This window comes from Nothobranchius furzeri, chromosome 3 (assembly GCF_043380555.1).
Source record: "Nothobranchius furzeri strain GRZ-AD chromosome 3, NfurGRZ-RIMD1, whole genome shotgun sequence".
NCBI classification, from domain to species: domain Eukaryota; kingdom Metazoa; phylum Chordata; class Actinopteri; order Cyprinodontiformes; family Nothobranchiidae; genus Nothobranchius; species Nothobranchius furzeri.
The window spans coordinates 60738026-60761025 of record NC_091743.1 but is presented as its reverse complement, the minus strand read 5'-3'; the positions used below and the strand labels follow the sequence as shown (position 1 = coordinate 60761025).

General features: G+C 39.7%; 1 protein-coding gene across 3 annotated transcripts in view; it reads right to left on the bottom strand.

Moving 5' to 3' along the window:
• LOC107385359 (A-type voltage-gated potassium channel KCND3) overlaps nucleotides 1-21463 on the bottom strand; it is a 125440-nt gene extending 103977 nt beyond the window's left edge. For 2 of the 3 annotated variants that reach the window (XM_054752027.2, XM_015959192.3), the window contains exons 1-2: nucleotides 21120-21260; nucleotides 19353-20524 (exon numbers count right to left, since the gene is read on the bottom strand). In XM_054752027.2, the coding sequence (XP_054608002.1) occupies nucleotides 19353-20455 (1103 nt within the window). In that variant the 5' untranslated portion in view covers nucleotides 20456-20524; nucleotides 21120-21260. Of the gene's footprint in view, nucleotides 1-19352; nucleotides 20525-21119; nucleotides 21261-21322 lie in introns of those variants that run through there. The other variant, XM_070549371.1, reaches the window with a different exon arrangement.
• Between the last annotated feature and the right edge of the window lie 1537 nt (nucleotides 21464-23000).

The window sequence follows — 23000 nt, the reverse complement described above, 5'->3', positions numbered from 1 at the left end:
GCTCATGGTGTAACTATTTAAAGTGCTTTGATTGTTTTCCCTCTTGGATGAACTTATTTGAACCTTTTGTGTCTGTGCATTTTCTGTTCTTTTTGCCGTTAACGTAATCCTTATTTCAGTGCATCAGGTAATCGGCCCATAGATGCAGCATTATCAGCTATAAATGCCTATTTTGAGATGCATAGAGGATTCTGAATCTATTTAAAGATAAAAAGAATGCAAAAAGCAGGATTTTAGATTTGTTTCCAATAACGCTGTTTTCTCTTCATGATAGTATTGGTTTCAAATGTTTAGACATTTTCATAAAACTGAGTTTAAAGGGTCTGTGTCACCCTATTTTACAACTTCCAGAGCGGTGCGAGGTACACGATATGATGAATATGACTGCTGGCACTACTGAAGTGTAACGTTTCATGAAGTTGTCAGCCTGTGGTGGGAATGTGGGTGATCATGTGTTTTTCACAAAAAAAAAAAAAACAAAGGGGTATAAAAGGGGTGTGGGGTCGGTCTCCATTGCTGATGCGTTGTCACGGACATCCTTCTAGCTTAGATGTAACTTATGCTTATTCTGATTGATGCTGCGCTCCTTTTGTCACAAGCTCTTCCAAAAGGTGTCCGTTCTTCACAGACCCCGTGCGCGATCCGTGTTCAGCTCTAACGACCAGAAAATCCCAGATCTCTGCATCGCTCCAGTTTGCCATTTCACCCGATTCTGTTTACAAAAGCAAAAACTAAACTGCCCGTGTTTACATTTTCATTTGTGTTACCAGCTGGGACTTGGCAAACTTTGCACATGTAATCATGACATCACCCTCTGTTGTGGGAAGACAAGGTCTCCATTCAGAAGTCTGCTGTTGCGTTAATATTACTATCAAGCTTTGCGGCATGAATGATGCAATATTCTTGCCTCTCCATGGCGATTCGGCACATTAAAAAGACACACCGTGGTGACACTTAAGCTCTGGTTTGCTGCCATTGTGGGTCATTTGAAAGCAGCTTAAGGAAACAAACTAGAACTGGCCAAGCCCGCACCTCCCCCGCTCAGGCTGCTATAGGCTGAGAAGCTCCGATAGCTGGGAGGGGCTCGTAATAAAGCCACTACTCCTCCAGGATGGAGAGGTTTTTAAAATGGCTCCTTTAAGACATGTTTCCTTAAATTAAACAGGAAACAAATGGAAAGGTATTTTTACATTTGGACTGTTTATAGAGGCAGTAGAGACCCACATGGCAGCACAAAAGAATGCAAAATGAGAGTTTAGCATAATATGTCCCATTAAAAATAGTAAAAAATATAAGATTACGACTTCTTCCTTGAGACTCATGGTGAATTTCTTAAAGTTGCCTTACTTGTGTTAACTGTGCTGTTGGTAGCAAAAGGGAAAAGAAAACACACATGAAACTCAAGGGAACTGGACTTTATTTTCTCTACCTAAAAGCTTCCTGAAAAAGAAGCAAAATGTCTGGATAACTGAAAATCTACCTTAACAGTGGAGGTGTTCTCCCAGCTTGGAGATTTGAGTCTAGGATGAATCATTTAAGCTGTTAGATGAAAAGCTTAGAATTGTTTTTAATGATGATGACAAGGGGAAGGAAGAGGTGAGCAGCAGCTAAGATGTCATGTTCATATTATTATTGGAGAACCAGGCACCTTCAGGAGCTAAACATTCCCAATGATCACTTCCAAAATGGGAAGCACTTTGGCAGCCGGTTGGTGTTGGTCCATAACAATAGATGCCAACAGGCTGGTTTCACTCCAACAGAACCACAGAGCGATCTGCTCACCGCGGCCCATGCACATAAACTCCATTATGTTTGATTTCTACTTATTTGGCTCATCAAGGTGTCCTCACGAAGCACTACACACAAACAGTTTAAATCAAAATTACAGCTTATGGTTTCATGTTAGCCCAAACTCCAGAACTGTATTCGGTTTCTAACACTGTCTGTCTGAATTGAAATAGAAAATAACTAAGATTTAGTTTTTCCATCATATTCCATCTTAATTGACCAAAATGATCTCACACACACAGCTTAATTATTATAATGAGTGATAACATCATTGTTGTGATGTATGAAGTAAAACACATTTGTTGGAGCTCATTAGCATAAAAGACGAAAGACCAAATAGAGGCAGATTATAGAGAAACTCTTCATGCTGCTGTGCTGGTCTCTGTTGGAGCTCATCGAAGCAACTGTCACTCATGATCCCAGCAGAATCATCCCAATCGCATGATTGAAATTTTTTTTTCCATTTAGTTCACATAATTGGGCTTCTTCTGTTTCCTGAGAATGAATGAAAACTGAGAGCAGCGGTTTCACCAGATAGTTTTCTTTCTCCATCCATCTAGAGATCACGTCAACAGATCATCAGTGTTCTAAAGGAGGTGTGTGTGTGTGTGTGTGTGTGTGTGTGTGTATGTGTGTGTGTGTGTGTGTGTGTGTGTGTGTGTGTGTGTGTGTGTGTGTGTGTGTGTGTGTGTGTGTGTGTGTGTGTGTGTGTGTGTGTGTTTGGAGCACATGCTAAACTGGAATAATTTTACCACAACAGCAAGAGTACAAGAGATGGGCAGAAAGAGCAGAGGTCATTAAGTTTTCCCAACACCTTTGAGTTTAATTCCTTTTAAATGAGTTTAGGTGCTAAATGAACCCGCATTGGTACTAAATTAAATTCCAGAGCTATCATTAAAAAAGGTTTCTATTAAGGAGGCTTGTGTTGGAAAATTGGCTCCAACAGCATCTTGGCTTGATAAAAACGAGAATATTTCTAATTTCCAAACCAGCCGCTCTCACTTTGACCCCGAAAGGTTCAGCGAGACAGAGAAATGCCCCGATAATTGTTTCTGAAAGCAGATTGCTAAAGAACACCACTGCAATCTGTAACCTCTGTCAGTTTGTGTGGAGGAACATTATCACTTACAGAATATGTTGCACTGCTGTTTCAGCTTGGCACAGAGTTCTTGAATTATCAACAGAATGATGGATGCCATTCCAAGACTAATTACTTGTTCCAGTACTAATCAAGCCCTCACTAATGTTACCAGGGATCTATTATTAACTCCAAACACAAGATTCAGCATTATGATACCAGACAAATATGGATTTATTTACATAAAAAAAAAACACATCAAATGTTTGAGGATCGGATCTGTTCTGTTTCCTTGTAACCAAATAAAATAATAAAACCCATAAAGATCAGATTAAGCTCTAGTCAAAACACAAACAACTGGATGCAAAAACATTTTATGATATGTAAAAACATCCTCAAGGAGCATCAGCTCTAAAATAAAGAGTGGCTCAATGCAGCAAACTACACCCAGAATAAAACACTGGTTTATTACTGGTCTGTATTACTGGTCTGTAGAAGGTGGCTCATTTTGATTGAACCTAAGCTCATGCAGCATTGAGGGAGTGCCTGGCTTCCTAAGCTGAACACATTTTATACATCTGTGCTGGATTTGTTAGAGGATGTCTCGACTGAGTTAAATCAGCATTTGCACCATGATGGCTTGAGTTAAAATTAGCTTTAGAGCCTAATTTTTTCCTGAATATTCTTAGATGAGTAAGATTTTCCCACTACTGCATTTGGAAAAAATCATCGACAAGTAGCACAGCAAAATTCAGAAAACAGCTAAACATACCTTGATCATGAATCAATAATCAATGTGGTTTTGGTTTTCTTTACCAAGCATGTGTTATGTATTATTACTTTCTCAAACAAATTCATATTTGAAGAACACAAGTGTGTTGCTACTGCTGTTCATTTTCCTAAACGTTTAGCTGCAATAAGCGCCAGAAGATTCCAGATGATAAGCAAGGACGAGCCATACACACTTAGTTGATAAGTAGATAAATGCATTGTCATATCGGGATTTAGCACTTCAGTGTTTTACGGTCAGGAGCACTCACTACACTTATTACGGTAACATTTTTCCAGCATTAAAGGAAGCGTGATTGTTTGCCGCCTTGCTGTTATAGTTCTGAACGACTCAAGGAAGTAAAATGGCCAGGCCTGTCTCAAAATTTACTTCACACACACAGTAATATTGAGTTGTTGGTAAATGAAAAAGCAGTTAGAGATTTTTTAGAGCTGACTATTTGCTTCTAATTCAATCGTAGCCTCTAGCCTGTTTCACCTGATATAAAACAAAAAGATGCCGTGGCTTCTTAGGGGCACAAGAAACAACTCTGGAGCTTTAGCCTTCTGGCGTCACATTACAAATGCCCGAACACCAACGTTAGCTTTGCACGGCAACCTCGCAACCTCACAGATTGTAAACAATGACTACGTCCCTCTTTCGTTTTTTTTAATTAAAGGGAAAAAAACGACAGCACCCCAGTCAGCTGAAAATGAAATCTGTTTCAATCTTTCAACATGATTGTGGTAATTTCACTGTAGAATTGTTACATAATGCTCCTTTAAAAAAAATTGAGTGCATAATTTGTTCGAGTGTTGTGGCTGTAGTGTGACGTCATCAGCAGCCGCAGGTCCTAGAGCCGACCTGGCACCACGAGCACATCGGGCACCAACGCTGGCACTTATTGATTTCAGGCGATTTGAAGTGGCAGGTCTCTTGCTTTGAAACTTGAGTGTTTATTTTATAAAATTATAACACGATGATAAAGTTACTAAACAGGAAAGCAAATGTTTGTAGCTCAAACTGTTACTTAAAGTTGACATTTCTGAAAGGCTGTCTTTCCAAGGTTGATTTTTTGTTTTCTTTTTAAACAAATGGTATCTTCAGCAAACACTGGGGGCTCGCACATCTTTTCTACATTAGAAATAATTTTAAAAAACATTTTCAAAAAAGTTAAGATTAAAGAAATCGCTTTCCACGAACCCTCGAGGCCTTTTTGTTTGTTTGTTTGTTTGTTTTACCTTCACTCATAATGTTTTCTTCAAAATATTCACCGGCGTGTGTGTTCGTCCCTGTCAGCCACCGTTTCCTTCCCAACTCAATCATGGCTGAGAAGCAGAAGTCCTGTGAACCCAGAGCACAACTCGTCTGACTTCCCTGGTCCTGCCTCCGGCCCCTGGGTCCAGTCCACTTTGTCTAATAGAGACGTTAAACTGAGAACGCAGAGGGGAGCAAGCTAAAAGTCTCTCTGAAGGAAGAAGGAGATTATATATAGCCACTGATTAAGGCAGAGATGGGAACATGACCTACATGCATAACAACATTTTCTCTCACTTACTGCTACAGAACAAGCCTCCGTCCAGGACCAGGACTCCACAACTGGGAGAATCACTCTAATTATAACACTGGGGTCAGATTTCAATGCACACCTCATTAATATTTTTCTCATTATTGGGTTAATAATGTTTTTAGAGGTGTGGGGCTCTTGGGAGAGCCCGCATTTCACCGGTGAACCTTTGAGTTTCAGTAGGCGCAGGTAAAAATGACCACTTCCATTCTTTGTGTCTGGACCATGCATCAGATAATAGCAGAAACTATTACTCCCTTTCACATAAAAAACTCCAGGTTCTAAAAATAGCTGCTCCACAGGAAGACTCATGGGGAGATGGGGGGGCACAAGACAGTAAGAAAGAAAAATCATGAGGGAGGGGTGGCGGCTTTTCTCCCTCCTCATCATCAGATCCGATCCCACTGATGCCAGTGGCAGTGCATCCGGCGGGCTCCGACGGCGCGGGTGTCGGCGGGCAGCCGGAGGGAGCGGACCTTAGTGAGATTGAATCCAGATCTTTTATCAACCACCAGAGGTTGATTTAACACCCCTGTTCCTGAAGAGTGATACTCGCTGATTGTAGAGCCAGTCTTTCTTTCCTCGCCCCCGTCAGCTCCCTCAGCTCCAGCCCATTACCAGGACTGCTGCAGAGTGCTGTCTGGGCTCACTCAGACACCGAGGGGACACAGGGAGTTGGGTCACCAAGCTCAGATAAGATGGACAATGACTAATCGATCCGTATGTGTGAAGGTGTGAAGACGCTCGTTAAACTTTATATGTCTTTAGAGCAACTAAGAAAATTAAAAGTAAGGGAATTTAAACTATCACCCTTTTTCACAGCCGATGAGTGACCAATTACAGTAGGCCAATGTTAGGTATTTTTATTTATTCATCTTTGTTGTGAAATCTTTTGTTAAATGTGTTGGGGAAAAACCTGACCTTACTTGTTTTTACGTTTGGGTGTTTTAGGAAACTCCTTTCTGCTTTAGGCATTTTGATCCAGTATCTGAAGTTTTCCTTTGTCCTGTGCATTCTAAGACCAGTGTTTTCCATTAGTTAAAAGCAAACTGGTCAGGTAGGAAAATTAGCTCAAATCTAGAAACTTCTCTTGTGATTGTGGAATTTGTGGGTGTGAACATTTTGGATTCAATAAAACCCCCTCCATGAGCTCGGGCTCCTTGGTGAGAGGAAAATGGCTTCCGTGTTGTATGGTCTGATTCTCTCACCCTCTACAGAGTTTACACTTTGCAGAGTTTGTCTGTCTGTTTAATAGGTTTGTTACAGTTTACCAAATTAAGAATCTAATCCCTCTGTGTGTGTGTTCTGACTTCCTTTAAGGTAATATAAGTTTAAGGTATTATAAGAACAATACTAAATTAAAATACGCAACATAATAGTGAATAATGCTAAAGTAAATTACCGAACATAGATTAAAATTACCTATCAGCCAATATGATATCTTCTTAAAGGCAAATAATTTCTGCTTTGTGCACGAAAACAAACTCCTGAAGCTGGTTTGTTTGCCCAATTTTCACTGAGTCTTCTTTACCTTTCATGCATGAATTTAGACAGTCTGGATTTTTTACTCATCTGTAGGCAAAAAACTGTTTTTGGATTTTGATCCACTCTTCAAACAGATTTTTTTCCATCTCTACTCAGGTGGATATGTATGTCCTAACCTACAAATATGCTCTTGGACATTAAGTATGAATTATTGATGACATCTAAAGACACATTTTCACTGAAAGTACTTCATAGTTCTCGACTTCTGTTCTTTGGCTGATGTTCTTTTAAATGTTTTTATTGACTTTAGAGATTTTCTTTTATCTAACTTGTTCCACTGTTGTTTTAAACCTGCTTCTGTTGTGTTCAGCACTTGGGCAATCTGCTGGTTGTAGGAAAGTGCTATAAAAATGATTATGAATATTATATATATTAATATTGTTATGAGCTGGTGACTCATCCTGGGTGTTGACTGTCTCTCACCCTGCTAGAGAAAAAAATTGCATGAAATATTTTGTACATTTGTCTGGATTCATTTTTTAAAAAATAAAATAAAATAAACTAAAACTAAAAATAAGTCTCTCTAAACAATAAACAACAATAAAATTGGATCAGATTTATGTGGTGTCCACAACTAGTGACTGTGCTGTATGAAAACAATTGTGAAAGATCTTCATTTTTTTTACCCCAACTTCATCAATATTTTCTAAATTGCAAATTCATAATCACACAATTCAATTTTAAATCCTCCACAGTTACATTTGAAAGCTACAATGACAGTTTTGGAAAAAAATATTGCATAAAACATTTTTCACGCCTTGTAACAACAGTCTAATATTCTATGAATATACTGTGGAGATTAAAATAATACTACTAATAATAAAATGGTTCTCTTGCATTTGCCACAAAATGAAAGCAATCATTGGACCATCTGGTTGTTGGTTCTTCTAAACTGCCACACTTCCCTGGGTCCTCCATTCATTACACACTTGTGTATTTATCAACAGAACAGCACTGGTGTGAGAGGTTCTCCGCTCAATAACATCAGAGAAGGAGAAACAGCCAGCTGCTACTTTTTAATCTTTAGGGACAAACTACCAGAGTCTCAAAAAGAAAAACACCAAAGTCACGTACAAAAAAAAAAAAAAGAAGAAGTTTAGACCTAGAAAACTGTGTCTGGTGTTTAGGGTTATCCCGTTTACCCTTGAAATGCAGGTTTCTGGTTCCGGCAGAAGTGTCTCCCTGAGTGGAGGGAGGAGTGTTCTGTGACCGTGTTTGTGTTTAAAAACGTGTTCTGTTGGGTTGCTAAAACAGCTTTAACATCTTAAAATGTGTTTCTAAATCTTCCACTGATGGTTTTTATATCGCTGTGTAACAGCTGGAAGAAAAACACAGAGTTTCAGTTTCCACACAAGAGGTGTGTGTGTGGTGTGTGTGCGTGTGTGTGTGTGTGTGTGTGTGTGTGTGTGTGTGTGTGTGTGTGTGTGTGTGTGTGTGTGTGTGTGTGTGTGTGTGTGTGTGTGGCTCCAAACCACAGTTTGAATAAAGTTTCGGTTGAGAAGCAAGAACTGCATCTTCAGAAAGAAACAGTTTTCCTGGTTCACATCCATCAAAACAAACAGCGAGTGATTCACTATTATTCTGACTGGGCTTTGATTTCTCGTCCCATCGCCTCTTCAAACAAAAACAGCGTTTTGTCGTTTTTCTTATAGTGAGCCGTTTCTAAAAGCGAGTTGCTTCTTTAAAAGGACATCTTAAAACAATATTTAATTCCTTTTGCAATCACTCAGTGGATTTGATTTTGAATCACAGAGTGAATCATGCTGCACGTCTCTCTAAAGGATTGTTTGCGTAAATCACATCTTCATTAATTTTTCACTCATTCTCAAACTTTAGATTTGTAAGAGATAAAAAGGAAGGTCAAAGCTTATTTTATGATGCAAAACATGCATTTTCTTATGCTGAACAAGTCTTTTGTTTCTATTTATCAAAAAGTCGAGCTGTAGGCATGTTTTCCTCAGTGAAAAAATCTAGTCATTGGGAATTTATGAGAACAAACACAAAAACACTAGTTAGTTCAAATATTAGAATGTGTATGAATAGAGCTGACAGTATGACTGATTTTCTGTTTAATTTTAATTTTCATACACACAAAACACACACAAGGAGAGCAATGTTAAACTTAGTGTTTCATATAAATTCAGATTCACTGTGAGAGGACTAAGAAATTAACCATGAGCTCAATTGCAGCCCAAGAAAATAAAAGAAGTACCGTCAAAGTGAAAAAGAAGCTTCTTCATGCTGTTTTATGTGCACGGAGAGACGGTATTTTAGTGACCTCCTCACCTGAACATACATTCCTGCAGCGAGTGAAAGCAAAGACAGATGAGACTCAGGAGGGACCGCTGACTCTCATCAAAAGCTACTTGCTGTTAACTCGCCGATGCAATTATACAAACATTAGACCATCTCGCTGCACACTAAAGAATCTGGAGGGGATAAAGGGGGTGTAATGTCTTTGTGAAAAAGCTTAGCAGTTTTAATTTATTTTCATTTTGAAGTTCTGGAAGACAAAAACTTTTGTTTGTCCCATTTTAGCTGACAAAATAGCAAATTATGTTATGTATTGTATACACTTTGCAATGCAAACAGCCCTTTAACATGACTCAAGTTTAGGCTGAAAAAGAAGCCTCAGTCCAGGTTTTGATGGAGGTTATGTGTAGAAATGAACTCGATTAATTATTTTAGTGAGTAAAGAGAATCAGAAACGTTCGCATTTTTATTCAGCAACAAAATCCTTCAAAATCTACTCATTTTAATTTAACAAAAATATCAATTATGCTAAAAGATTTAGGTGAAGAAATAGAGGAAAACAAAATAGATGCCAGGAGTAGCTTAGCTGAAGAGCTGATTGGGTGAAACGCCCAGAGCAGTGAGATCCAGGTTTTGGTGGGACTTGAAGGCTCTGACAACAAAAAGGCTTGAGCCAAAAACAAAAACCTCTACTTTATTCTGCCAAAATGCTTCATGAAAAATGATCATACATAAGAACGAACCTTTCATAGGTGCAACTCTTAAGAAAACTGACTCAAATTTTGCAGATTTTATTCAGATTTTGGAGATGGAATACTTTCCAAAATTGGTAGGAAACAAGGTGAGGGAGAATGGATTTGCACGTGTGAACAAAAAAGAAGTGTACTGTTGTTTAGTGCTTCATGAAATGAGAAAACAAGTCAAAAACACTTTTGTTCAGTTGCTTTCTATTAAGAACCAAATTAACTCATTGTTATCCCAACACATCTGCAGTGGTCTCTAGTTTAAATGGATGCTGTATGGGTCGATCTATGTGGGGGGAAAAGCTCCGAGTGAGCCAGAGGAGAGGGGAGCAGAAGACGGCAAGAGCATAGATATGAATATGTAGACACCGCCATTTTGGATGGGTCTCCTTGCTCTCCAAAGTCATTGCAGACTGGGCAGTAGAGGTGGGAAAAATGATCGATTCTAAGATGCATCGTGATTCAGCCGTGCATGATTCCGCATCGATGCAGCAACGTGACATAATGAGATTCTCTCCCTATGTCTATGTCGGGGGTCGGCAACCGCGGCTCTGGAGCTGCATGCGGCTCTTCCATCCATCTGATGCGGCTCTCTGTGCTTGTAAAATCATGAATGGATATTTAAATAAAATGCTTTATATTTTACTGCATTAATTTTACATCTGTATGCTAATTCTAAATGTAAAGATTGTCTGCGTAAACCTGAACAGGTCCAACCCGGTCTTACTGTGAGACCGGGTTGACGCGTCACGCTTGTGCGTAATCATATGCGTGTTCTGAGCTGACGAGGATGTGAGATTCTGGGATTCTCCTCAGATCCTGGATGTGTCGCCACATTGGAGACAGGAACAAGCGCTATTCAGCTAAAGTTTCATAATCAGGGAGCATTTTCTAAGCGACAAGTCTCGCTTCAGTCGGAGGAATCTGCATGCGCCCTGGTTCTGCGACGTGCTCCAAGCCCCTCTCCACATCTTCAGCTCACTGTGTGCCGTACGTACGCGCTGACAGCGAGCTGCGCTGAGCTCCGTGTCCAGCTCAGATGGGAATCAAGTGATTTAGCTACATCTGCGATGTGCGAAACGAATAAAGTGTCAGTTTGTCTGCATGCCTCGGGGTCTTTCTATTCTTTCTCCGTCAAAATAAATAGTCAAAAACGGGAACTATCCGGTCAGCACAACACAAGCCCTGCTTTTAACTGTTTTGTTTTCTTGTGAAAATAGATATAATTTAACTTGATTAACACCAGAGCCAGGCTCACTGCGCCGTTATCTCCGTCGCTGTAAATGAGGGAAAAACAAATTGATCGGATCCTTTTCTGACCTTCCCCACCTACAAAGTTTAATTACAACAATCAAACGTGACAGAGCCTGGATTTGTATTCTGAACAGTCTAAACATGTTTTAAAAAGAAACGTGTGACAAAAGTGGCACCTGCTCAGTAAAACCACCAACAGGGTGAAAAATATCAAAATATTGTAGGCAGAGACGGGCTACAGCTTCTGGATCAACTTTATATAAATCGTTTTATTGATTATCTTCTTATGAAAGATAACTTTGATGTACACGAGCGACCGACCGGTACCGGCTGAGGGTAGGCCCCGCCCACAACGCCGCGGCTGCTGCGGTGTTTTCTTTACTGTGGGAAACGGGTAATAATGGCTCTTTGATGGGAACAGGTTGCCGACCCCTGGTATGTCTATGCGAGGACAATACAATTTTGAGGTTTTACAATTACTTCTGGGGGCAGAGTTGCAATGACATGCGCACTGCGTTGTCCTAGAAGCAATTGGACAGGGATACAGGGCCAACATTACCAGTAATCAAAGATGTACCCATTACATTTAAATTGGATGTCTGGGCTAATTTCGGTTTTGGGATCCTGGATGTGAAAGAATCACTTAACACAGTATTTGTTTACTATTTTTAAGTTCAGTAATATTCTGTCTTAAAGCTGCTCTACCGAAAACATGATTTCTTGAATTATTTAAGTAATTATAGGCAGCAGACTTTAAACATTATTGCTCACTATAGTGAATAGATGAATGTTCTGTTTTTCAGGGATTTCGAAATCAAAAAGAAATTGAAAACTATTCTTCTGCTTTTATTAAGTAATGAAAATTTTTGTGTGAAGGGTTAGGGTTAGCATTTCAGACTCAAATCGAATCGTTAGGCAGATAATCGGAATCGGATCAAATTGTGAGGCAGGTAGAGATGCACACCACTACTGGGCAGCTATGCTCGTTTTTGTGCAGCCTACAGTTGCAAGGATCAGTGTACTATTGAAAACTATTGGATTACTATTGACTTTTCTAGCCTACTTGATGGGATTCTATATTTAAATTAATTTTATTTTAGTTATCATGTCAAAGCATGTGACTGATTTTGTGAAAAATCTTGATGAAATGTGTTTTTTTAGTTGGGTAAGTGCCTTCCTCAGAACTGAATGTACTGGGTGCGAATGGAGAACCATCTAAAATGACAGCCGGCCACCAAGGCAGCTCCAGTAGGCAGTGCCAGTCCACGGGGCGTCTACGTATATATTTCTGTGGGCAGTAGTCTCACTTCCTAATATTCGGACATCTCACCTCGGCATGGCTAACAGCAACGTAATTCTACCACTGACTCAGTTTGCTTTACAACAGTAATGTCTATTGCCATAAATAACTTCGGTATATAGCTGACATGCTACAAATTTTGCCACGCGTAGACATTTTGACTTTACTGGCCAACCGCAACTGTGCATGAATGCCATCAAACTGCGTCAGCTATGTACGAAAGCAGCAGTGGCTGCTGCTGCAGCGTGAAGGGGTGGATGAAGACATGTTCATGTAGAAGACAGGGTAGCATCAGCTATACGGACCTGGTTTGTAATCAAGGAGTCGGATGTTGAGCAGATGAACAGCTTCAGGAAAATATTCTGGGCGACAGTAAAGTCTTATCTACATTAATAGCTCGGTAACGCTAATTCCCTTAAATGTGTTTGTTTTTCTTAAACACACAATTAGCACACAGGCTTTTGGACATCTCCTGTGATTTTCAGCAGTTTCTCCCATATTTTAACAAAGCACGAGTCTGAAAGCAGCTGCTCCCTCTCTCGCTGAGCACAGCAATCAGACCCGCAGATCAGCTGATCTTAGCGCAGCTTTACTAAAGGAAAATAAGATAGAAAAATCTCAAACTTTACTTTGCTATTGTCGATACAAAAAACAGCAGACTTGTTTAAAATTGAGTGTTTTGATTGCATTTAGCTTGTATTTTATTTAAAATATCTACATCTTTATTCATTTTATGCAATTTTTTTGTGTTGCATCGTTTGGAATAAGAATCACACAAAAATGATTAAAGTACATTTATTTATTTATTTTTTACTTTCAGCGTTAAATGTTCTGCTGTAATTCATCTGGTATGTAAAAATGTTCAGAAATAGTAATTTTGACTTATATAAACAGAAGAAAAGAATACATTGTGATATTTATTGTTACTGCACGTGCTTCAAAATGTATCGCGATACAGATTTAGGCCATATCACCCATTTCTACAAAGCTTCTATAGCCGAGACCTTCTCCTCTCTCTGCGGGATGTTAAATCCGCAACATCCGAGCGTTTCCTCGTCTGTTTTCTATTGGCGGCTAATCAGGAAATATGGGTAGAAGTAAAAGGCTATTTTCATGTTTAGCCTGCACGTTAAACTCAGAGTGACCAACCGTATTTAAAAAAATAACAAGTAAAAAACGGTTTCTGAGTGAACTTGGTCTTTAAAATAATCTGAACACGTGTTTATATCAGCATCGCATGATCAATAGCCGAAAACTGCACAGAAAAAAGGCTTTTTTTCTACTTTGACTCAAGAAAAAAAATGATAATTTTGTGACAAGGCCGAAATCTCAAACTCATTTTCTAACTTTTATTGTAATCTTTGCAAAACAAAATGTTTCCATTTTTCTAACTGATCATATTTGCTTCTGTGGTCAAAATTAAGCAAGAGGAAAATGTCAGAGTTAAAAATCTGGCTGCAGCATCCTTTGTTAGCGGTGTTGTCCGAGATGTAAACTCCCACTGCTGCTGCCTATTGTCCGTCGCACATAATGACTCCACACTCAAACACATTGTTCAGGTTTCACATTTACATAATGCTTTCACCTTGGCATTTCTATCCTTTTGTAGCTAAAAAATATCATGGACTCTACACCCGCAAACCACACTAACAAAAAAATATGGTGGCTCGTGCTGGGTCAGGCAACGTGTTCAACCCTCACACACCAAACACACTAATGGGGGCTTGTTTTTAGTCTGCAGATGCAGGCTTTACCAAATACTCTTTCTATTTTTCTTGTGTGTATGAAGCTATACCACCGGCATGCTTAATAGAATGTACAAAAGTTAAAGCTGATGTCCAAAAACTGAAAATAATAGCATGGTATTCGGAAGAGTGAGAGTGCTGTCAGGGAGACGAGTCGCTCTGTGAAAAAAACAAATATATTTAGGAGGAAAGACAAATCAAGTAAGCACAACATTGAACTTTTATTCCGCCAAAATCTGTAGATTATTTGTTATAATAAGCACCAAAAAAGAGAAAAGTGGGTATTTGGTAACAATTTTACTCATTCACTGCCAATGACGACTAAAGTCATCATTAGCATTTTTTTACTGTTTGAGCTTTGGAACGAGCCCCCGCCTGAGAGAACAAACATCTCAGCCCTGAAGCCGATCATCATCCGCATACGTCACGTCACGTGATCAGGAAGCAGAACATCCATGTGTTAGGAGATCGTTTTTGGCTGTTCTTGTAAAAAAGGTGAGGCGCGAACCGGAAAAGCGTCTGCCGATCACAATTCAACAACGGATTATGAAAGAATGGATAACGCTCGAAACACACAGATTCTTCCTGATGTAAGAGGTGAGTCTCCTCTTTGTTTTGGTTGTTTTGGCGTCAACATCATCCTAGCGCGCAACGTTCTGTGGCTCTTAAAAAAACAGTAAAAACAGTGAGAAATGCTGGCAGCGAAGGCTGTTAGCGATCAGGAAACGGCTGGCAGTGAATGAGTTAAACAGCTGAGAAATAAGTTTTGTGTTTAAAGTCATTTTTGACAGGATCTGCAAACTTTATATTATTTCTTATAAGTTATTTTTGTTTAACAGTGAAGCAAGCGCTTTCAGGATTTAAAATCTTACCTTAAAACCCACACAGCTAGCTTCACCCCAACATTGACACCAGCTTTTATATTTTCATCATTTGTATTGCACACTTTTTAATTGCTTTTATTTGTCTATGTTTGTTTTTACAGATTTTTATTCAATATGTTTTTTAATTATTACTCTGGTTTTTATGTCCTGTTCAGCACCTTGGGCCTCTGCTAAGGTGGTAGAAGGTGCTTCATATGTAAATTATTTAAATTAAATTAATTGAATTAATTAAAAGCCATCCCAGCCACATTTGTGTATAGGAGTCATTAACAGGTTTTCTTTCACTAAACAAAATATATTGGATACAGAAAAGTCTCTCACAAAGAGAGGGGTTATTATCAAGCACTAGTACCGTTTTTAAAGGGTTGGCCTGTGGTTCGATTTTAGTTTTAATATTTGCTTTTGGCCAATTTTGTTTAGGTCTGAGTTTTCGCCGCTTGAACGTTAAACCGGTGCCTTTCTGCATTGCTTCTTAATTCTGTTGTCAATCATCCTTTCAGGACATCTTCACATTACAGCTACATTCTTCTAGCTTGGATCAATGCTCACTTTCTAAAAAGAAAAATAATAGTGATACAATTTTAGTCAGTTTTATATCAAAAATAAATAATTTATTAACTCTAACACCTGTTTGCACTTATTTGATAAATGTAACAAATAGCTGGTATTCAGTGGTGTTCCCAAGTGGGTACCAGGAGGAGGATATTGCCCCCCCCCCCCCCCCCCCCCCAAAAATAGCTTTCCCCCATCCAGGAAGTCTTAAATGCTAATTTAAATTATATTTTCAACTTTTTGACCTTAGCAAAGATTGTTTTTAAAATGTGACACATAACTAGGTCTTTATCAGATAGTGAATCCTTCTCTCCTTCTATCTATATTTCTATTAATGATGGCTATCTGCTGTTGTTTCTAGTATGATTGAATGAATTGTTTTCTGTGGAAAAAGATCTCTTGTGCTTTTGCTTCAGGGAATGGAAGTTTGCCGGAAGAGTGGAAGGTAGAATTTTGTGTATTGTTACCTTTGCTAACTCTTCTTTCATGGCTTAAAGATGCAACGTAGATGTTTTATCTCCACAAATAACACATGCCTGAAGGAGTTCTGCCATGTTGCAGAGTTGCTAATGCTAATGGTTAGCTCCTACGAACAGAGACGTGCTCTTTCCTGGCAGCAAAACCCTCAAAGCCTACCTTAGCACTTAGATAAAAGAAGGGTGAGCCCATAGATGCTAATTTACAGTGTGACGCAGATCTGTGAGGCTTTTGCTGACCCAACTGTTTCCCCATCTGTATTCTTTCGGGGGGCTAATGCAGGCGATAGGGGTTGAAGAAATTTTCACAATAGACAAGCATATGCAACTCCAACTGACTGATCATGTTCCAAAAAGAGCAAGTATTACACAGTTTCTACACGAGTGAGCCCTTTGAAGTAATTTATGTAAGTACAACATAATAAATTCATCTGTGCTCTTGCCAACTGGTTCCCCCTTTGAAAAAATTCTAGAGACGACCTGTTTGTAATATTATCACTTAATTTAAATTTAAACTTTGAAGTCTCAACATAGACAAATAAATAAAACTGAGAATCACACAAAATCAAGACTTCTAAATTTGTCTCCCATCTTTCTACATGATGCTATATTCACTTCATATTTACATAAATGGGAAGAAATATAAAACATAAGCTGATACAGAATGTAAAAACTGGGAGTAGAAGTGCATTTCTCACCTGAATCTCTAAATATTTATTTTAAAACACACAATTTTTTCCTACTTATCTGAATCACCTACACCACCAAAATAATTGGCCCGAGCATGGCGCAATTATAATCTTCCTCTCATTTACACTCACATTATTGTCTGTACAGAAAGCTTGAGAGAATAACAGATTTTTAGGAAATCATTATTATCCTTCTGTTCTTGCATCATTAGAGATGACACTCAGCTAAACTTCAGGAACACCTTCAAGTTCACCTTCCTATTCACTGCGCTGATTCGCAGCAGGCTTGAGGGAAAGATTAAGAGCAGGATGGCGTCATTATAAAGGTGACAGAGCATTTCTCAGGAGACGTTTCACCTTCACACACACAGAAGAGAGCTCTCTGTTCAAGACGCACTCAGATTGTTTCCTCACAAAGCAGTTTTATACTGAATAGAAAGGTCAGAATATATCAAACTAAAATTCCAATATCACAATTTACATCCTTGAAGTGATGATGTGTATGTTTCCTGCTGATAGGTGGCAGTACATACCTAAATCATTCCAAGCAAGCAGTATTTTTGTGTTCGAGTGAGACCTTACCAACAGATGGCCATTAAGGTCAAAAATCCCTGGGATAACAAACACGTCAGACTCTCTTTCGTCAGTGACAATGAGTGAAGAGGTTAATGTGTAAAAAACAACAACATATATGAATGGTGAAAGTTTTGTAACCGCTTGTTACAAATCAGTAAATGCTTTTCGACCTCACGGGCTCCCGTAGAAGGAAACGTGGCGTCTAATATGGCGTCGCCCAGAGACTTAGGTTTGCTTCCATGTATTTTAAACACACTTTCAATGGTTACATGTTACAAAGCCGCAACTGGGCATCATTTAACTCATTTTCAACAACATTTCGATGGATGTGTAACATCCAGCAATGGTCAGTTTTCACCTACAGATTGACCTACTTGCCACCGGTCATCTGCAGACATAAATTCCATTCTCTACTGTGGATTTTACATCCTAGCTTCCAACAAACCCAGAAGGATACTGCAGCCTTGTTGACATTTCAGGAGGAACAAGATGTCAGGCTGTGTTCCCAAACAAAGCCTTTTGATAACACCACAGGATTCCTCAATCTCTGAATAAAGTGACTATTTTCAGCTCATTTGAGTTAATCAATCGTGAAATGAAATAATAATAATGTCTTGATTAATCTGTGCTTAAATTAATGAGGTTGATTAATCTGTTTGAATTACTGAAGTTTGAAATAAATGTTATTATTACATTGAAAGATTTATGTATATGATGATCAGTAATGTTTGATATGACAAGTGAATCTACACTCAGACACAAGGTTCATTAAGGATAAATTAAAGTTAAGTTAAACGTCACGACACATAGATATTTCCTTAGCCACAAATCAGAGCATCCTGTATCTGAAAGAAGGCGTGACGTTCTGAGGTCTGCTTGTTAACACCCCTTAACACGGCACGTCCTGGTTGGCCAAGGAATCATAATATGAGAATATTAAAACAGAGCTCACTTGATGGTGAGTCAGTTCTAGAGAAAGCTACGAACAGGCCATCCGGAGCAAACTTTCGTTAACCCAGAGCATTTTTGACAAGCTGTCAAAAACCCTACTAAAAGCTGCCTACAGCTGACACAGCAAGATGGCTCCTTCAGCTATTCAGAAACAGCTGTTCTAGACGCACACGATTTAATCTATCTGTTGTGATCCAGGTCATTCTGCGGTCTTTTCTACGGACTTCTGTACCTTGGGGTCACCTGACCCCCCCCCCCCCGACATCTCGGACCCAAAAGGGAGTCTCCTCAGAGGTACGTCGAACACAACATGATTGCATCTGATGCTATTTTGATAAGAACCAACTTCATAGTTTAATGCAAACCAAATTCCTTTTCACACCCAGAACTCTGTTCTTCTAGATACAAGGTTCTGATAAACACACACCATTAAATCACCATACATCACATCCCATCCACTTAGATTCACCCATCACAGTAGCCTTGGTTAACTTGTCATGTTTTTATTAGTTTAGAAAATAAATTTCTTATCTTTTATAAACCTGACTCTGTCTGAATTGAGACAAAGTGTGTTTGATCCTTGAAAAAGCAAAGAATCCTAGAATCTTCTGATTAAACATCCAAAGACCAAGCAGGTTGATATTCTATATCTATATAGAATATCACAACTTATTGGTTGTAAGTAAAGGTAATATATTAAGCTTAAAAGCAACAACATTTACCCTCTACAGATGTTTCCAGAGATTAATGGTAAAATCTACACATTGTTACTTTAAGCTCTTAGGTCAAATATCATCTAAGAATAAAAAATAATTTTATTACAGAAAAGTAAATAAACAAAAATGGTAAAAAGTAAAAAGGAGGGATCATTCACTGCTTCAGCATTTAGCTGGCACTAACTAAACAAACCAAAGCGCCACAAGTGTCTGTGCTGATAGATAAATGCTACGCTGATCATAATAACTCACACTGGCAGACTCTAATAAGCTGTAGTGTACTAAAGTATGAGGGCAGGCTGTCTCACTGCTTATTTGAAAGTCAAAAGGTTTTCATAATTTTTTCAGATTGTTGGGAAACTCCAAACAAATGCATCTAGTGAATTTGCTGGGCTGAATTTATTTCTAAAACAAAGAATAAGCGGGGTGTAAATATGTGTAGTATCGATGACAGTGTGTCACTCACCCCAGGGTGGTCATGGTGACGATCGTGTACCAGAAGGATGCCGGAATGCTGGTGAACTTGCTGGAGCTGGAGCCCTTCTCAGCGTAGAACATGACTGTGGCAAAGATAATGATGGCCATGGTGAGCGAGAAGAGGAGGAAGCCCAGTTCTGAAGCACAACTCTTGAGAGTATAACCCAGGATCCGTAGGCCCTGGGAGTGCCGGGAGAACTTGAAGATTCGAAACACTCGGAACACACGAAGCGTCACAAAGGCACCGCTCACATCCTCGTTGTTGGTCATCACCAAGCCAATGTAGTACGGCAAAATGGCCACAACGTCAATGATGCTCATCACGGAGCGCATGAAACGGTAACGGCTAGGTGCAGCAAATAAGCGCATCAGGTACTCCACAGTGAATATCATGACACACGCTGTGTCTATGCAGAAGAACGCCACCGTGTAGCGTTCGCCACAAGGCATGTCTTTTTGGTTGGAGTTTGAACCACAGGGCACCGTCTCTACCACATTGGTGATAACGGAGACGGCAATGAAGAAACCAGTGACGTAGTAGAAGACCAAGGCCAGGGTAGATGTGTGAGGGTTCTCAAAAGCGCGCCACATGGTCTCCCTGAAGTTTAAGTTGGATTGCTTCAGGTCCTTGTTTTCCTCCTGGTCATCCTGCAGCCTCTCCAAGTTCTCCCTCTTTCTGTCCTTGTACTCTTCATAGCAGCAGTCACCAATGATCTCAGGTATGATGCCAAAAAACGTCAGCTCCTCGTCATAGGCAGAGATGCACTCGTGACGGGGATAGTGGAGCTTCCCAGTTCTGTAGAAGTTCAGGATGCTTCTGAAGGCATCGGGATCCCTGTCAAAGAAGTACTCCTTGGTTTCCTCATTGTAGAAGAAGTCCTTCTCAGAACTACCTAGCAGCGTGTCTGGGTATCGATCCAGAGTTGTCCTCCATGTCTGGAAGCGGCGACCGCTGACATTAAGGATGATCAGCTCATCTTGTTTTTTGCTGTTGTCTCTGGGTGCAATTGGCATGGGGCAGTTGGCCACAGGCATCCAGCCAATAGCTGCGGCCCTGGCAAAAGGAAGCCATGCTGCCACTCCTGTTGCCATTGTGAAACTGAGCCTTGGACGTAGTCTTCTTTGCCTTCAGACTAAATTGTCCTCAAAGTGAACTGGCATCTAAAGAGGAAAAAAACAAAACAAAAAACAAAGATAAACCCCTGCACAAATGCTCAATCAAGTCCCTGATTGCTGCTTCTGATGACTGGAGCTGTAAGAAAAATCAGCATGAAGCTCCATCCAAATCCGCTCCTCGCTGAATCAAGTCAGTCTCTGCATTTTCTGTCCAAACAGACCAAACCTAACAGAACAAAACCCAAATGCCAAGGGAAAAAAATCCTGGAACTATAAACTCTAACCAGGTAAATGAGCAAAAAGAAAAAAAAAACACGAGTTTTACTTCCAACCTGCTCCGATCTGCATGAACCTGTTGAACACAAACAAGAAATGAACTTGAAAATGTGAAAACGAGGTTGAATGATCAGTCCGTGTTTTTATTTCAAATTCTCAGAAGGATAATCATATTTAATCATAAATGTCATTTTTAAATAACTTCTATGACCTGATAGGATTAATACGCCCCAATTCTCGCGTTGAACAAATAGTTAACAACATAGTTTTTTTCCAAGAAAGAAACCGAAAATTTGGAACTTTTTACGAGATTCTGCGCATCTCCTTTCACTAAACCCTAAAGATGCGAAACAAATGTACTCACCAAAAACCAGATTCAAATGTCAATTTCTAGTCAAAATGCGAACTGTAGAGTTTTGACGAGCCCGCTGGTTCAATTAAGGTCCGATCCATCCAGCAAGCTGCGGCTGCGAGTAGCGCCTCTCCTCCGGGATGGATCGATGGGTACTCCCGCGGAACGCGAGCGGAGCGCTCCAACTGAGAAACGGCTCACATCAAACTAGTTACCTGGCGGAGTCTACATCCTGACTTCTTTGTTTCCCCCTCAGTCTTGCGAAAGTGAAATGTGATGAAGAGGAGCGGCTTGCTTCCCTTTCTTTTCTTTTTTCCTGCAGAACAAAATCAAATCTGAGGCGGCTGCGCGTCATCCGTCCTCTTCCACCCTCTTTGCTTCAGCTGGGAGCAGATCCACCTGTCTCCTAGAGGAGGTCCAACTCTCTAGTGCTGCACTGTAAAACCGGAAGTGTAAAAATGATTGATAAAGGCTGACACTGATATCAAAAACATTTCAGAAGGATTCAGGATTTTTCAGTCGAATTGTCTTGTTATAATAATAATAATAATAAAAATTATTAAATAAAAATAATATTTTAAATGAAACCTACCAAATATATCAATTGGTTGATTTTTTAACTTATCAATATTTGTCCAATCCATCCATTCAATTTCATCCACTTATTGGGTCAGGGCGAGGGGGCAGGATCCTAAGCCAAGAAGCCCAAACTTCCCTCCCCCCATCCACTTGGGCCAGCTCCTCCAGACGAATCTTAAGGTGTTCCCTAGCCAGCCAATAGACATGGTCCCTCCAGCATGTCCTGGGTTTCCTCCTGGTTGGGTGTGCCCGGAAAACCTCCTAACCAGGCTCCTCTCGATGTGGAGGAGCAGCGGATATATTCGGAGCCCCTCCCAGATGACCAAGCTCCTCACCCTGTCTCTGAGGGAGAGCCTAGACACTGTGGAGAAAACTCATTTCACTAGAATCTGTGATCTCGTTCTTTCGGTCAATATCTGAAGCTCGAGACCATAGGTGAAGGTTGGAACGTAGATCAATATTTGTTCTATATACATTACAAACTGGAAAAAGCAACATTTCACATCCATAAGCCCATTGAAATGTCCAATGATCAGCCAAAACAGTGGAAACCCCTAAAGGGCTAGTTTGTGACTTTATAGTTGAATTAACTCAGCCATGATAAAGTGCAATAAAAGGGATTGATGCGGCAAAGTTATTTGCAAGTTAAATATCAAGTCCTCAACAAGCCTGTGAATTTTAGTTTCTCCATCACTGTGCGTTGACACATTCTGAGCCTCTATGGATTCATTCTCTTTGGCTTTGATGTTGTTTATCTTGAAAGGCAGCGGGATTCTCAAGAGCGGTGTGAGATAATGGTAGCTAATGCAAAAAACCCTGTGCTGCATCAGATTGTGTAAGCTCACTGCAGGCAGCATTGTGACACCACCTCAGCTGGCATATGAGCTGATATCAGATGATATACAATTCCATCCCACATTCTACATAAGCAAACTTGTAGATCAGTGCTTCAGCTGTTGGATCAGGGAAGCATTCACTTTAAATATCTGTTTTCTTAAGACATAACAAACCAAAGTGGCTCTGAATCCACCAATCCTTTTATATTATTTGGAAACTTTGTGTAGAATTAAGTGTTTTTTTTTTATTTAATACTTGCAGATTGCAAAGTGCACTGCATTGCTATATGCGTATTAATGCTTATTTGGACATGTATCAGTATATTGTTATATTTGCTATGCTTTGTACAATGCATGTTCTCACTGCTGGCTTCTGAAGCCATAAAATGAACATTATCATATTCATAAGTCAAACTGTTGTGTTTTTGCACCCCTATTACACCTTTGGTTAAGTGCCATCTGTATTTTATTATTTAAG